The sequence below is a fragment of the Hemiscyllium ocellatum genome, chromosome 29 (assembly GCF_020745735.1).
Source record: "Hemiscyllium ocellatum isolate sHemOce1 chromosome 29, sHemOce1.pat.X.cur, whole genome shotgun sequence".
Lineage (NCBI taxonomy): Eukaryota > Metazoa > Chordata > Chondrichthyes > Orectolobiformes > Hemiscylliidae > Hemiscyllium > Hemiscyllium ocellatum.
In genome coordinates, this window is record NC_083429.1 from 51,218,372 (window position 1) to 51,234,593 (window position 16,222).

A 16,222-nucleotide genomic window follows, 5' to 3' on the forward strand; every position below is an offset into this window, starting at 1 on the left:
TTGCTTATCACCTTCAGTGTGTTGGCCCAACCTCTGGAATTCCTTCCATGAAACCTTTGCCCCCCCCCGCCCCCTCTCTCTCACTCACTCTCTCCTCCTTCAAATAACTTCATAAAAATCAGCCTGTTTGACCAGGTGTTTGGTGATCTCTCTTGAAACCTTCTCCTCTGGTTCATTGCTGTTTTATTTGTCGCCCTGTTGTGAACTGCCTCAGACAGTTTGCGTCTCACTGATTCCCAGGCTCTGCATTCCCGTAGGAGAACGTGAGGACTGCAGATGCTGGAGTGCCAGAGTTGAAAAATGTGGTGCTGGAGAAACACAGCAGGCCAGGCAGCATATGAGGGGCAGGAGAATCGACGTTTCGGACATATGCATTCCTGAGAAAGGGCTTATGCCCGAAACGTCGATTCTCCTGCTCCTCGGATGCTGCCTGGCCTGCTGTGTTTCTCCAGCACCACATTTTTCAACTCTGCATTCACATATGTTGTACTCCAAACCCCTTGAAATAAGTTTCAACATTCCATTCACTCTTCCCGACTCCCTGCTGCCCCTGGGCGCTGGCCTTCTGTGTTTAATGCACGAGATACCCCCAAGTCCCATTGTGCTGCAGTTTGTGCAGTTCCTCTCCATTGAGATAAAGCATCAGCCATGATCACATTCTAAGGTATAGCAGGCTTGATGGGCTGAATGGCCTGTCCTTGCTTCTATGTTTAAATGCTCTACAATCTCATCAATAAAATAAGATCACATGATGACTCTTCTGGTTAACAAACAGGTTCAGCAATTCCAGTCTCGGGCGACTGTCTGTGTGGAGTTTGCACGTTCTCCCCGTGTCTGTGTGGGTTTCCTCTGGGTGCTCCGGTTTCCTCCCACAGTCCAAAGATGTGCAGGGCAGTTGAATTGGCCATGCTAAATTGTCCATACTGTTAGGTGCATCATTCAGAAGGGGAAATGGGTTTGGGTGTGTTACTCTTCAGAGGGTCTATGTGGATTGGTTGGGCCGAAGGGCCTGTTTCCACACTTTCGGGAATCTAATCTAAAAAAACTGGCAGTTAGAAAGGTAAATGCAATGTCAGAATTCATTATGAGAGGGCTAGAATACAAGAGCAGAGACGTACTGCTGTATAAAGCTCTGGTCAGGCGGCAATTGGAATATTGCGAGCAGTTTTGAGCTCCATATCCAGGGAGGGTGTGCCTTGGAGGGGATCCAGAGGAGATTTATAAGAATGATCCTGGAGATAAAGGGCTTGTCATGTGAAGAGTGAGTGAGGACTCTGGGTCTGTACTCGATGGAGTTTTGAAGGATATGGGGGGAATCTGATTGAAACTTACAGAATACTGAGAGGCCTGGATCGACTGGATATGGAGAAGGTGTTTCCACCAGCAGCAGAGACGTGGACCCGAGGCCACAGCCTCAGAGTGAAGGGATGACCCTTTAGAACTGAGATGAGGAGGAATTCCTTCAGCCAGAGGGTGGGGAATCTGTGGAACTCATTGTTGCAGAGGACTGGGGAGGCCAAGTCATTGAGTGTCTTTAAGACAGAGATAGATACGCTCTGGATTGGTCAGGGGTGAAAATGTGTTGCTGGTTAAAGCACAGCAGGTTAGGCAGCATCCAAGGAACAGGAAATTCGACGTTTCGGGCCAGAGCCCTTCATCAGGAGGTCAAGGGTTACAGGGAGAAGGCAGGAGAATAGCGTTGAGAAATTTATCAATCATGAACGGCAGACCAGACTTGGTGGGCCGAATGGCCTAAGTTTGCTCCTATATCTTGGGGCCTTATGCTAAAGAATAAAGTACCTGTGAGAAATGTTTCTCCCGCATCTTGACCTCTTTGTCGATGAGCTGCTGCCGGTGATCGGTTTCGTCCTGGAGCCTCTTCTCCAGCTCTTCCCGCCTCTTGCGTTCCTCTTCGAAGGCCTGACGGCGCACTTCCATCTCGCGAGCCTGATGGTGGGGGGGGGGGGAGGGGAGAGAGGGGAATGGGGGGGGGGGGGGGGGGGGGCAGGAACCAGCATCACCATCAGCAGCCGGGAAAACAACCCAACCCCCAGAGCCATCACTGGCAGCCGGTCCGAAACCCCCCTGAGATGGAGCAGTGCCGTGGGGATGTCCTCCACCTGGTATGGACATTCACTCCATCGACTGAACAGCCACAATGGGAACTCACGGGGCAGGGGACTGGGCCAAAATCGAGCACGTGTAAATGGATTTAGGCGATAAAAACACAGGGGTGATCTCCCCTCACTGCAGCCTCCCTCATCAGCTGGAGGAGGACCTGGTGGGATTTGGGCAGTAGACCCTGGGGTTGTTGAGTAATGTCATTTGGACAAGTGAGATCACCTGATTCATTCTCATTAATGTTCACTCATAAGGAACACCCAGAGTAGCACCAAACAAATATGGTAATTGGTACTTTTACTGAAAGCATTAATGCATTTGAAAAGGAATGTTTGACGTGTTGCTATGTCAAAATGAGGACAGAAAAGCCTCTCGCTATCTATTAAACAAACAAACATCTTGTGGCACTTTGATGCAAGAGGCAGACGGTCTCAAAACTCTGACTGATGCTGTGTTCTCATCTCAGGTACAGAATGTCAGACGCACAAAAGGTTCCGGTTCATTGGAGTCACATCCGCACAGATTGTGCTACATGTAGCCACATGGCCTTACACACTTATATACCACACATGTACACGCTAGAGACATGTACACACACACAACCAACAACTACATCCCCCTCCCCACCTCCAACCTTCTGCAACTTACATCCTCAAAACCCAAGGAAGTCTGCAGCTATTAACTGCACCAGAAATGTAAGCAGGAAATGGTTGTGAGATATCACTGAATCTCCCCGAGGTCTGGCTGATCTGGAATAGGAAGCATGGAGCCCGATTCCAATCTGCCGTTCCACACTGAGTGCCAGGTTGACACGTCACCCACAATGGGAACCAACCCTGGCTCAACCGGGGGCCACGGGCTCACGCTAATCACTGATGGAACTGAAAAGGTCAAACATTAACATGGCTCAGGTGAAACGGAAGTTTGAAAGAATCACGAACCTCATCCTACCCTGCTCCATCTGACCCAGTCAATATGCCTTTCTATTCCCATCTCCCTCTTATGGTTACACAGTCTCTTCTTAAATGGAATCTTTTCTGTTCAGCTCAACCATGAGTTCCACAGTCACATCATTCTCTGGGTAGGAGATTTCTACGGAACTTCTGACTGGATTTATTAAGGATAACCTTATGTTCAAGACCCCAAGCTTTCATCTCCCCCAATAAGTGAAAAGGAATTCTGTACATTTGTCCGAACAAAGTCCCTCATAACCAGTTAATCCACAGCCCGCTCAGTATTTCTTCCTCTGACAACATCTTTATCCGAAACACCCCTGAAACCCATTCTTGTCCGTCTCTTCTATACTCAATCCACTGGATTCACATTCTCCCTGGGTACCACATTCGAGAAGGATGTGAACACGTTGGAGAGAGAGCAGAAGGGGTTTAATGAGGATAGTTCCAAGGTTGAGAAACTTCAGTTATTAGGTTTGATACAGGATACCGAATGGCCTGGACAGAGTGGATGTTGGGCAGATGTTTCCATTGGTAGGTGAGACTAGAACCTGAGGGCACAGCCTTAGAGTAAAGGGAAGACTTTTTAGACAGAGATAAGGAGAAACTTCTTCAGCCAGAGAGTGGGGAATCTATGGAATTCATTGCCACAGAAGGCTGTGGAGACCAGGTCATTAAGTATAATTAAGACAGAGGTAGATAGGTCCTCGATTATAAAGGGATCACGGGTTACAGGGAGAAAACGAGAAAATGGGGATGAGAAACTTATCAGCCATGACTGAATGGCAGAGCAGACTCGATGGGCTGAATGGCCTAATTTCTGCTCCTATGTCTTATGTTCTTAATTTGGAAGTGCTTTCCTTGGAGAAACGAAAAGGTAAAGAGGAGGTTTGTTATGAATGTTCAAAGCCATGAGGGGGCTGGACAGAGCCAGTAACGAGTCACACTTCCCACTTGTAAAAGGATCAAGGTTGAGAAGGCGTAGATTTATAAAATGTCTTCTGAAAGCATGAATGTGATGAGACAAATCTATCACATAATGAGTCATTTGGGCCTGGAAACAGGACAGAGGCAGGATCGACTGAGGGCACAGGATGGTGGGTTTCATTTAATCAACGTGCAAGGGTACAGGGCAAAGGTAAGAGAATGGCATTGAGCCATCATGCTCAATTGGCAAGTTGTGAAATGATGGGCTGAATGGCCTTCTTCTATGTCAAAACACTTCCATTATTCTGTGGCCCCTGGTCTGTGTTCACACCAAACTGGAGATCTCAGAGCAGGAACCAGAAAGTGAAGATGGAAGTTCCTCTGCCCTGAGAAGCTGAATGGAATGGAGCAGATGGTCCGATGAGTGGCCAGTATGAGGGAGGCTGTGGGAAGAAAGGAGGGTGGTATGACATGGTGGCTTGGGCATCAGTGGGTGGATGTAGAGTCTAGATTATATGGTTGCAGGCTCAGGACAAGAAGCTGGCCATTCACAGTGCAGGAGAATTCCCTCCACCCAGACAATAGTGAATCTTTGTAAATCCCTACACCAGACACTCAAGTTATTGAGGATACAATTATTGAGGTTGATTGAATTTTCGGACATTAAAAGAATCAAGGATATGGGCATTGTGCTGAAAGATGTGATTGAGGGAGAAAATCAACCAGGAGCTAGAATGGCAGTGCAGGTTTGAGGGGCTGAATGGCCTCCTCCTGCACTTATTTCTTACAACCTCATGAAGATGAGCTATAGGGAGAGGCTGACTAGGCTGGGGATTTTTCCCTGCAGCGTCAGAGGCTGAGGGGTGACCTTATAAAAGTTTATAAAATCATGAGGGGCATGAATAGGGTGAATAGACAAGGTCTTTTTCATAGGGTAGAGGAGACTAAAACTAGAGGGCGTAGGTTTATGGTGAGAGGGGAAAGATTTGAAAAGGACCTCAGGGGTAACTTTTCCACCCAGAGGAATGTATGGAATGAGCTGCCAGACGAAGTGGTGGTGGCTGGTACAATTATGGCATTCAGAAGTCATCTGGATGGGTATATGAATAGGAAGGGTTTGGAGCAATATGGGCCAAATGCCGGCAAATGGGACTAGGTTAATTTAGGATATCTGGTCGGCATGGATGAGTTGGACTGAAGGGTCTGTTTCCATGATGTACATCTCTGTGTCTGTATGACCCTGTGTCATGCAAGGTCGGCTACCTATCCATCAGCAACCAGTGTAGCAGGGCTCAGCAGGAAAGGATGGGATCGTTGTTGTGGTTCTGTTCGCCGAGCTGGGAATTTGTGTCGCAGACGTTTCGTCCCCTGTCTAGGTGACATCCTCAGTGCTTGGGAGCCTCCTGTGAAGTACTTCTGTGATGTTTCCTCCGGCATTTGTAGTGATTTGTATCTGCTGCTTCCGGTTGTCAGTTCCAGCTGTCCGCTGACAACGGAACGAGGACATGCCGCAACCCAAAGGACTAGCCACACTACCATACATCAAGAGTATTTCTGAACTGACAGCCAGACTGCTGCGACCACTACGACTCATAACAGCACACAAACCAACAGGCACTCACAGACAACTCACCAGAACAAAGGACCCGATACCCAGCATGAGCAAAACCAATGTCGTGTACAAAATCTCATGCAAGGACTGCACAAAACACTACATAGGACAAACAGGAAGACAGCGAATGATCCACATCCATGAACACCAACTAGCCACGAAACGACAAGACCAGGTCTCCTTAGTATCCACACTCGCAGATGACAAGCAGCATAAATTCGACTGGGACAACACTACTATTATAGGACAAGCCAAACAGAGAACAGCCAGGGAATTCCTAGAGGCATGGCACTCATCCACATATTCAATCAATAAGCACATCGATCTGGACCCAATATACCGACCATTGCAGCGACAGCTGGAACTGACAACCGGAAGCGGCAGATTCAAACCACTACAAATGCCGGAGGAAACATCATAGAAGCGCTTCACAGGAGGCTCCCAAGCACTGAGGATGTCACCTAGACAGGGGACGAAACGTTTGCAACACAAATTCCCAGCTCGGCGAACAGAACCACAACAATGAGCACCCGAGCTACAAATCTTCTCACAAACTTTGAAGGATGGGATCATTTCGGAACAGCTCTGGGATTTGGGTAGGCAGAAGGCTGTGGCATGAGATCAGCTTTTGAATTTTCCAACTGAGCATTTCACTTCCTGAACATCCACTGACGTGAATCACAGTTTGAGTGAAATCCTGAGGTATATACATACCCTCGTCTCCAAGAGTCGTGCCTTTTCAGCTTGCGCCTCCTTCAACATCTTCTCCATCTCCTCAATCTTTGAGACATCGACCCCACTGGCACTTCCCAGGAAGAGGAAGAAACAACCAGACATTAACTTCAGGATTTACCAACAAGGCTCATCAATGACCTACAAGTCTTTTGGTTCTTTTTTAAACTAAACATGGTTATGTTAAACATTTTAGAGAATACAGGTCAAATACATGATTCCAGATGCAACAAATCAGGGTTAACATCAGGAAGTACACTGTCACACAAAGAGCTTTCGAAATCTGAAACTTGTGTCTCTACAGACCATCAGAAAAAGTGAGCATGGAACAGTCATGAAAAACCAGCCAGTTCACTGGTGCCCTGAAAGGAAATGGTCATTCCCTATGACGGCACGGTGGCTAGCACTGCTGCCTCACTGCATCAAGAACCTGGGTTCAATACCAGTCTCGGGCAACTGACTGTGTAGAATTTGCACATTCTCCCCATGTCTGCTTTGGTTTGCTCCTACAATCCAAAGATGTGCAGGTTGGGTGAATTGGCCATGCTAAATTTCCCATAGTATTTGGGATATGTAGGTTAGGTGCATTAGTGAGGAGTAAATACAGGATAATGGATCAGGGTGGGTTACTGCTCAGAGGGTTGGTGTGGACTTGTGCTGAAGGGCTTGTTTTCATACTGTCAGGATTCCAGATTAGTCGGGACTCAAATGTGACTCCCAACTGTCCACTGAAGTAGCCAGTAATGACAGGCCAGTCAATATAACCTCAGAAATGTATTTGTTTTAATGTCAGGAGTATAACAGGTCAGACAGATGAAAATGGAGCTTGGATTAATACGAATAACTATGATGTTGTTGCTATTACAGAACCTTGGTTGAGAGAGAGGCAAGACTAGCAGGTTTAGATTTTTCAGGATTTAGATGTTTCAGGTGAGATTGGGGCGGCACGATGGCTCAGTGGTTAGCACTGCTGCTTCACAGCATCAAGGTCCCAGGTTCAATTCCAGCCCCGGGTGACTGTCTGTGTGGCGTTTGCATATTCTCCCCGTGTCTGCGTGGGTTTCCTCCCACAGTCACAAAGATGTGCAGGTCAGTGAATTGGCCATGCTATAATTGCCCGTAGTGTTAGGTGCGTTAGTCAGAGGGAATTTGGGTCTGGGTGGGTGACTCTTCGGAGGGTCGGTGTGGACTGGTTAGGCCGAAGGGCCTGTTTCCACACTGTAAGGAATCTAGTCTAATACCCTCACTTAACGTCAGGTGACACGGTGGCTCAGTGGTTAGCACTGCTGCCTTACAGCACCAGAGTCCCAGGTACTGTACTGAGGGAGGTAACGTCTCAGGATAACTACTCAGGGAGAGTAACCTCTTGGGATCATTCCTCAGGAAGAGTAACCTCTCAGGATCATTACTCAGGGACAGTAACCTCTTAGGATACTTACTCAGGGAGAGTAACCTCTCAGAATATTTACAGAAACAGAATCAGGCCATTTGGCCTTTTGGGTCTATGGTGTTAACATCTCACGTGAACCTTCTTCCCCACCCCCCCCCGACTGATCCCATTAACATATCCTTCTGCTCTTTCCTCCATAACACACACATCCTGTTTCTTTATAAACATATTCAAAGTATTTGCCTCAAACCCTCCAGATAGGATCAACATCTGCATTCTCATGACTCTCTGGGTGAAGACATTTCTCCTGAATTCTCTGTTGGATTAATCAGTGGGCGGCTCATCTCTGTGGCCTCCAGGTTCGAGCCCCCCCCCCCCCCCCCCCCCCCCCCCCCCAGCCCCGCTCCCCTGTAAGTGGAAACATCGTCTCTTAAGTCAGTCCCACCAAACCTGTTCATTATTTTCGAGGCACCTATCAGATGCTGCCTCAGTTTTGGAAAAATAAACAGTGTCGAAAATCAGTCGTGAAATAGAAAAAGGAATGTCGATTCCAACCGATGAATTAACAATGATCCTGGGAGGTTCTTCCCCAGGCACAGAGAGAGAGTGATCAACATGTGGAATGGATTTATGGGGAGGTCAGGTGAAGTAAGCAGCATGAAATCATTTATAAATTCAAATAGAAATAAACAGGATGCTGAGAGTATGTTCCAGTTGCTTTCCCCAAGGTGGGCATAGTTTAATATCACCCGCTTTATTATGGAGAATAAAAAGGAGGGTACGTCCATGGTGTTTCACAGCGTTGTGTTTGTTGAGGGGTCTGTCAAAACTTTAATGTAGGAAACTCAACAGCTATTACATGTATAGCAAGCTCCCACAGACAGCAATGACTGATATTTGATATGTAGCATCACGATTATGTTCTTGGACAAGTAACCCGGAGGCTTGAATTAAGCAACTCGGGATGGGAGCTCAAATCTGGCCGTGGAATTTCAATCCAGCTAATTAAATAAATCTGGAATTTTAAAAGCTCCTCTCATGGTGACTGTGAAATTACTGGATTGCCAAGTCCTTCAAGGAAGGGGTATCTGCCATCTTTACCCCAGTCTGGCCTGTATGTGACTCCAGACCCACGGTGATGCGGTTGACTCTGAAAGGACGGCTGGCTCCTTGCCACCTTCTCAAGGGCAATAGGGGGCGCCGCAGCCAGCGATACCCAGGTCATGTCAATGTAGAGAAAGGGAAAGTGGTCCCTGTGAGTTTGGTGGGGAATGTTGGCCAAGATACAGGGAACTCTCCTCTGCTCTTCCTCCAATAGCAGCTGTGGCTCCTATCACATCCATTTGAGGAGGCAGGTGGTTAAGGACAGCACCTCAAACAGAATTACACTTCCTCAATGCTACTTGGGGAGTGTCAGCCTGGACTAAGCTCAAGAGTCTGCTGTGGGACTTAAACTTAGCTTTTGTTATCCTCCCTGGGACCTCACCCCCACCCCCACCCTCATCCTCACCCCCACCCCCTCACTTCCTGGGCCCACACCTTCACTCCCCACTCCCTCGACACTCACTTGTACGCCCACTCCTTCACCCTCAGCGCCACTCCCTTGGCATTCACCCTCACTCCCCACCCCCTGACCCTCACCCTCAGCCCCACTCCCTCGGTCCTCACTATCACTCCCCACTCCCTCGGCCCTCGCTCTCACCCCCCACCCCCTGACCCTCACCTTCAGCCCCACTCCCTCGGCCCTCACATCCACTCCCCACTCCCTCAGCCCTCGCTCTCACCCCCCACCCCCTGACCTTCACCCTCAGCCCCACTCCCTCGGCCCTCACATCCACTCCCCACTCCCTTGGCGCTCGCTCTCACCCCTACTCCTTTGCTGCGATCAATCCCGAAGGTCCTTTCATTAATCTCCCAGTGGAACCCAAAGCTCTCGCTAATTCAGTGGTTTTTGTTTTTCTTGTGTCCTGCTGCTTTGGGAGGGTTTTGTACCCTCTGGAAATTAAGGCTATTGTACACTGAATGTCAACAGTCTGTGGGAAAGAATTTTAAATATTCAAATCGGATTATATGTTTAAAGTTAAACCCACTGGATTATTGAGAATTTTGCAAACTCTTCATATTTTGGACTAATAGAAACTTCTCAGAAGCAGGAAGAACCTGGACTGGTAGATCCAAGGAGGAGGCAGTAACTCATGCCCTGGACCCTACTCGATCATTCAGTTTATTGCTGACATTTCCTGCAATTTCATTTTTAAATTATTCACTCGTGGGATGAGGGAGTTATTGGCTGGGCCTACATTTATTACCCATCCCTAATTGCCCAAAGGGCAGTTAAGGGTCAACCGCGTTGCTGTAGGTCTGGAGTCACGTGTAGGTCAGACCAGGTAAGGATGGCAACTTTCTTCCTAAAAGGAGACATGAATGAGGCCGATGGGTTTTTCCATCAAATGACAACAGTTTCATTGTCATCATTAGACTCTTAATTTCAAGTTTTCATTTTGAGTTCAAATTCCACCATCTGGCATAGCAGGATTCAAACCCAGTCCCCAGAACATGACCTGGGTCTCTGGGCTAATAGTCCAGCAACAATCCCATTAGACCATTGCCTCCTCATTTTCTCATCTTTCCTCCAATCCCTTGATGTCCTTTCGTAAGAATTAATTGACTGGCCACAGTTTTGAAACTTGAATGGACCCTGGAGCTTAGGGAGAGAATTCCAGATCTCTAGTCTGTTCCCTGATATCACGATGGCACTGTGGCTCAGTGGTTAGCACTGCTGCCTCACTATGTCAGGAACCCAGGTTTGATTCTAGCCTCGGGTGACTGTCCGTGTGGAGTTTGCACACTCTCGCTGTGTCTGTGTGGGTTTCCTCCCGCAGGCCAGGTGAATTGGCCATGATAAATTACCCACAGTGTTAGGTGCTTTAGTCAGAGGGAAATGGGTCTGGGTGGGTTACTCTTCCGAGGGCCTGTTTCCACGTTATAGGGAATCTCATCTAATCATTCCCACAATGGCCTGGCTCGGATTTGGGGGACCCTCCCTGACCCCCACCTTGGTTTGGATTCCCCCACACCACCCCATAACCAGAGGATATAGTTTCTCTCTGCCTATCCTTTTGGAATGATTCATCTTGAAACATCCCTGTTACACCACCTATTAATCTTCCAAACGCACAGAATACAAACCAGGGTTAGATCACTCGTGCTCGTAATTTACTTCTTTTATTCCTAGTATTTTCCTTTCGCAAAGTAAAGACTAACCTTGGGTTGGTTAACAAGAGGGTTGGTACTTCACAAAGGTGTAAAACAACATTTGAAATACAGAGAGACCCCCTCCAACCCCACCCTGATGGTTCTTCTTGTCCATTTGCAAGGTATATGACTGTGGAGTGCATCACAACAGAGCCTTATTCTTTCCCTACCTGGTTTTCCAGCAGGATCCGGGATCCTGGCTGACGTATATCCCATATCCAGGCTGCTAATGCCCGGCTGAAATGAGCAAACCCAACGCTGAACAAGGATCCAACAACTGAAGTGTTCCAGACACCCGGTCTGGACACATCTCTCAGTGCAAGAAGGAACAGAGAAAACACACGTTCCCTCCAGTGAACCGCTTAGAAGTTCATGCTGTTATTGGGGGGGCTGGGTCAAACACAGTGGCCATTTTAACACAGCAAGATCCCAGGCTGCATGGACATTCATAACCAGTCGAGTTGGGGTAAAGTGTGTTGCCGCGGACGCTGGGGAGACAATGTCTGACTCTTGAAAATCAATAATGTGCACATAAGACATTGACCAAGCAGAGAGGAGTCTTGATTAAAAACCTAGTGTGGGGAACTGTTTATCTTGTTCAGAACATCATCTTCCGTATACTCATCCCATGGGACTTGTCTCAAACATTCAAGCCTCAGGCGCAGAGGCGAGAGGTCTACCAAGAGAGCCACATGATTATAGAGCAGGGATAAAACCACACTAAGATTTCTGCAAAACCCTTCATTATCCAAAGACAAGCTCCTCATTTAAATCTTTATTTTTAAAAAAAACTTTCTATTCTAGTACTTCCAGAGGTTAATGGCGTCGGTGCCAGCGAGGGAGTGAGGAGCACTAACTCCAGGGCAAAGAAGCTCTCTCTGGTGGAGGGTTTAAAGTTCAAAGGCCAAGTGCCAGGATCTGAAACAACTCTGCCCCAGATCGAGAAGGAAATACAGACAAGATCCTGGCTGACCATGGGCCAGCAGCCAATCCCCAGAACCCGCAGCGTGCTCAATAAGCAAACAGAGCAACCCAATCCCGAAACCTCTGGCAGCTGGGAAAATATTTCTGAGTTGCAAAAATAAGACTTATAGCGAAAATAAAAACAAGATCTGTTGGCTCTTGCCAAGCAGCCAGGTCACTGTATCCAAAGTCAGAAAAGAGAGAGAGAGAGTATTCTGTTGTATTAAACACACTCACCTGCCACTGTTCCTGCACCGATTAAAAGCCATCAGTCCAAATCTAGCCCTGCTTAGACTTCCCAACACAAAAAAACTGGGAAAATCTTCTTGTTCATCATCACCTTCAGGTGAGTTTAGGTATTCAAGTGAGTTGAGTAGAGGTTAAAAACCTTCCCTTGATAACGATTGAAACTGATTAACAGAAATATTCCCTTTCTCCTTCACTCTCTCTTTCGGAAACTCTTCACAATTGCAAACATGGAACAAGTGCACGGTGCGGAAGAAGTGAAATAAAGCTGACTGGAAATCCTGGAATGGAATCCTTATCCCTGTGACAGAATCCTAGGAATGACTGAGACACAATGGCACCAGAGGAGGGTGTTCAATCTATCGAGTCGACGGCAGCCCTCTGTAGGGCAGGAGCATTGCCCCCACTCTGTCCCTGGAACCCTTCACAGCGCCCCAGGGATCCACTGGCATCAGAGAGGTTTGACGGCAGTGGACAGGATAGTGGTAAGTTTAGATATGAGCCACAAAGGAAAGCCCATGGTACAAAGGGTCAGGAGTTTCCAGGTTCGAGACGAGGGATGCAAAGGAATTAAAGGAAGCATTTTGTGTTTTAAACAGTGACTTTCAGAACAGCCAGGATTTCACTCAATGGCAGAGTGGACTGGTTGGGCTTCAATCCCTCCCCCACTGGTGCTCAGTAATAGCAATCTGTACTATCTACAGATGTGTAGCAGAAATTCACCAAAGATCCTCAGGCAGCATCATCCAAACCCATGACCACTTCCATCTAGAACGACAAGGGCAGCAGGTACTTGGAGGAAAAAGTGAGGTCTGCAGATGCTGGAGATCAGAGCTGAAAATGTGTTGCTGGAAAAGCGCAGCAGGTCAGGCAGCATCCAAGGAGCAGGAAATTCGACATTTCATCCCATCAGGATGAAGGGCTTATGCCCGAACGTCGAATTTCCTGTTCCTTGGATGCTGCCTGACCTGCTGCGCTTTTCCAGCAACACATTTTCAGCAGGTACTTGAGCACTACCACCTGCAAGTTCCCCTCCAAGCCACTCACCACCCTGACTTGGAAATATACCTCCATTCCTTCACAGTCGTTGGGTCAAAATCCTGGCATTCCCTCCCTGAGGGCATTGTGGGTAAACCCACAGCAAGTGGCCTGCAGTGATTCAAGAAGTCAGCTCACCCCTCCCCTTCTCAAGGGGCAACTAGGGACGGGCAATAGATACCGGCCAGCGAGTGACACACAAATCCCACAAATGAAGAAAAACCTCAATGGGCTGAATGGCCTCCAATTGTTCCTATGACTTATGAAATAATGGTTGCAATGTGCTGCCTACAAGGAGAATGGACAATGGGAATACATTTCAGCACTTGAAGAGTCCATTTGGCCCTTTTAAGTCTCTGCTGGCCCTTTTCCACCAATCAGAAATATCTCCCACCCTCCCCTGTCTCCACTCTGTGAAGATTGTTATCGATTCCAAAGCACATAAGTAGCAGATATTTCAGTGCAGTGATCTGGGGAATGGGGAAACTCACCTCTAATCCACAACATCCCAGCTGGAGATGGGTGCAGAAACAGATACTGTCAGCAACCACTCTGATAACAACATCTGTTCCAGAATTCCCACACCGCACCCTCCCCGGAATACGATCCCCATTCACAGGGAGCTGTCAAACACGGCATCACTTTCTACATTAACCATCAGAATTCTCAATTTTGCTTTCGCAGCAGAGATATCCACATCCTGATCATCAACAAAATAGGATCAATTCCAGAAAAAACTTGCACCCTTCGAAAGTACGACCCCAGACACAGGAACAGGAGGCGGCCGTTCCAATCTCCTTCAGTCCAGTCCATTATTTAAGTAGCTCAAGGCTGATCTCAGTGGGCTGAATGTTCTCCTTCTCTAAGACTCTGTTCCTCAATATCACTGTCCCACTTTGACTTCATAGCCATTACAAATCAGATCTATCCATCTCAGAGTCAGGATCCCCAGGCCCCACTATGTTTTAAGGGAGTGAGATACACATTCTCACCATCCTTTCTGTGTAAGAGTGTTCCCTGAGTTTATTCAGAATCTTACAGCATGGAAACAGACCCTTCGTACCAATCAGTCCATGTCGAACATAATCCCAAACTAAAGGTCATTGGTTAATTTGCCGAGCTGTTGGGTTACCGTGCCGATGTTTTGTTACCAATAATCCAGCCGGTCAATGAGGTGACCAATGACCTCATCCACAACCCGAGCTACAAATCACTACCAAACTAAACGGGTCCCACCTGCCCTGAGCTTGGCTCCTGTCCCTCCAAACCTTTTCCAGTCATGTACTGATCGGAATGTTTTTTAAACATTGTAGCTGCACCACAGCATTCACCACTTTCTCTGAAGATTTATTCCACACGCAAACCACTCTGTGGAAAAAGCAGTGACCCTCATGTCTTTTTTAAATCTTTCTCTTCTCACCTTAAATGTATGCCCTCTAGTCTTGAAATTCCCCACTCTAGGGAAAGAAACACCTGCGCTCACTTTATCAATACCCCTCATGGTTTTATAACCTTGTAAGGTCACTCCTCAACCTTTTACGCTCCAGGGAAAAAAGTCGCAACCTACTCAATCTCTCCTTGTAACTCAAACGTTCCAATCCTGGCAACATCCTGGTAAATTCCTTCTGAACCCTCTCCTGCTTAATAATATCCTTCTGATAACGTGGCGACCAGACCTGCACACTGTACTCCAGAAGAGGCCTCACCAACATTGTGTACAACCTCAACATGACACCCCCAACTCCTGTACTCAAAGATCTGAGCAATGAAGGCAAGCCTGCTGATGATCTTTTTAACCACCCTGTCTATCCATGACAGAAAATTTACAGAATTATGTACCTGAACCTTGAGGTTGATCCTGAACAGATTATTCTCACTCTAACTTTACCCCTGAATCCAGACTCGCAGAAAGGAGTTTCTCTCCTTTTCTCCAATCAACTGCTCAAATCATTTTAAAACATTCAGTCAGAAGTCCCTCAGTCTTCCAAAACTGAAAGAAATACAAACCCTGTTTATGCACTACCTGTATCAGTCACCTTTCCCACACTGTGCAAGGCTGTCTTTGTCAAATTCCTTTTCAGATTAACCCCAGAGATGTGCATGTCACTGGAAAGCCTGGCATTTATTCTGCATTCCCCTCCATCCTTGTTCCCCCTGGTTTGAGGCAGCTGATTGGTAATTACGCTCTGAAGTGACCAATCAACCGCGTTACGTGACTCCCATCCCTCATCAATCACAGGACAGAAGATGCCCACTTGGTCCATCACATCCATGCTGACCCCTACGAGAGTAATTTGCATGCTGCCACTCCCCCTGCAAAACACTCTCCTCTTCTGACAATGATTGAATTCCCTCTTCAAAGCTCAATTGACTCTAGCCTTGATCAAACACTGAGGTAGTGCATTCTCCACCCTCATAGAAATAATGCGTTGCTGTTGCATCTTTTGCTCTTAAATCTGTGCTCTTTGGTTATGTCTCCACCCAGCAGTGGGAAAAGCTTCTCCCTATCTCCTCTGTTCAGATCCTGTTCAATCTCCTCTCAGTCTTCTCCAGGGTGAACAGGCCCAATCTTCCCAGTCTATCTACACAACTGAGCTCCCTCGTCCCTGGAACCATTCTCCTGAAGAGACCAGACCTGCTGAGGACAGCAGGTTTATTTAGTCCATGCCCGAATTACTGATTTGGGTTGTATGGATGGTTTTGCAATCACGTTTACCAATACTGCTGCTGGTCATGATCCAGAAACTGACCCCCACGCCTTCCTGTCGATAGCGGCTGAGGTGTGTTGAAGTCACTGATGTCTACGTAGTAAAATAGCTCAGCTGAATCTGCTAGCTGGACTCGTGAAGAATTAATACAGAAACATGGAGGGAGGAGGTGAGAAACTGGGGACGTGATAATTAACCCCAGAAAAGCTTAATGTCCCAGAGGAAATGGGGGGAAACAGCAGAAGTAGTTCCAGAGAATCAAACTGATAAGGGACTT

General features: G+C 47.4%; 1 protein-coding gene across 10 annotated transcripts in view; it reads right to left on the bottom strand.

The window, feature by feature from the left end:
* Positions 1 to 16,222, bottom strand: part of LOC132829706 (pleckstrin homology-like domain family B member 1) — a 377,428-nt gene that overhangs the window by 15,470 nt on the left and 345,736 nt on the right. For all 10 annotated transcript variants that reach the window (XM_060847069.1, XM_060847065.1, XM_060847068.1 and 7 more), the window contains 2 exons: positions 6,328 to 6,418; positions 1,801 to 1,947 (listed from right to left, as the gene is read on the bottom strand). In XM_060847069.1, coding sequence (XP_060703052.1) covers positions 1,801 to 1,947; positions 6,328 to 6,418 — 238 coding nt within the window. The remainder of the gene's footprint in view (positions 1 to 1,800; positions 1,948 to 6,327; positions 6,419 to 16,222) is intronic.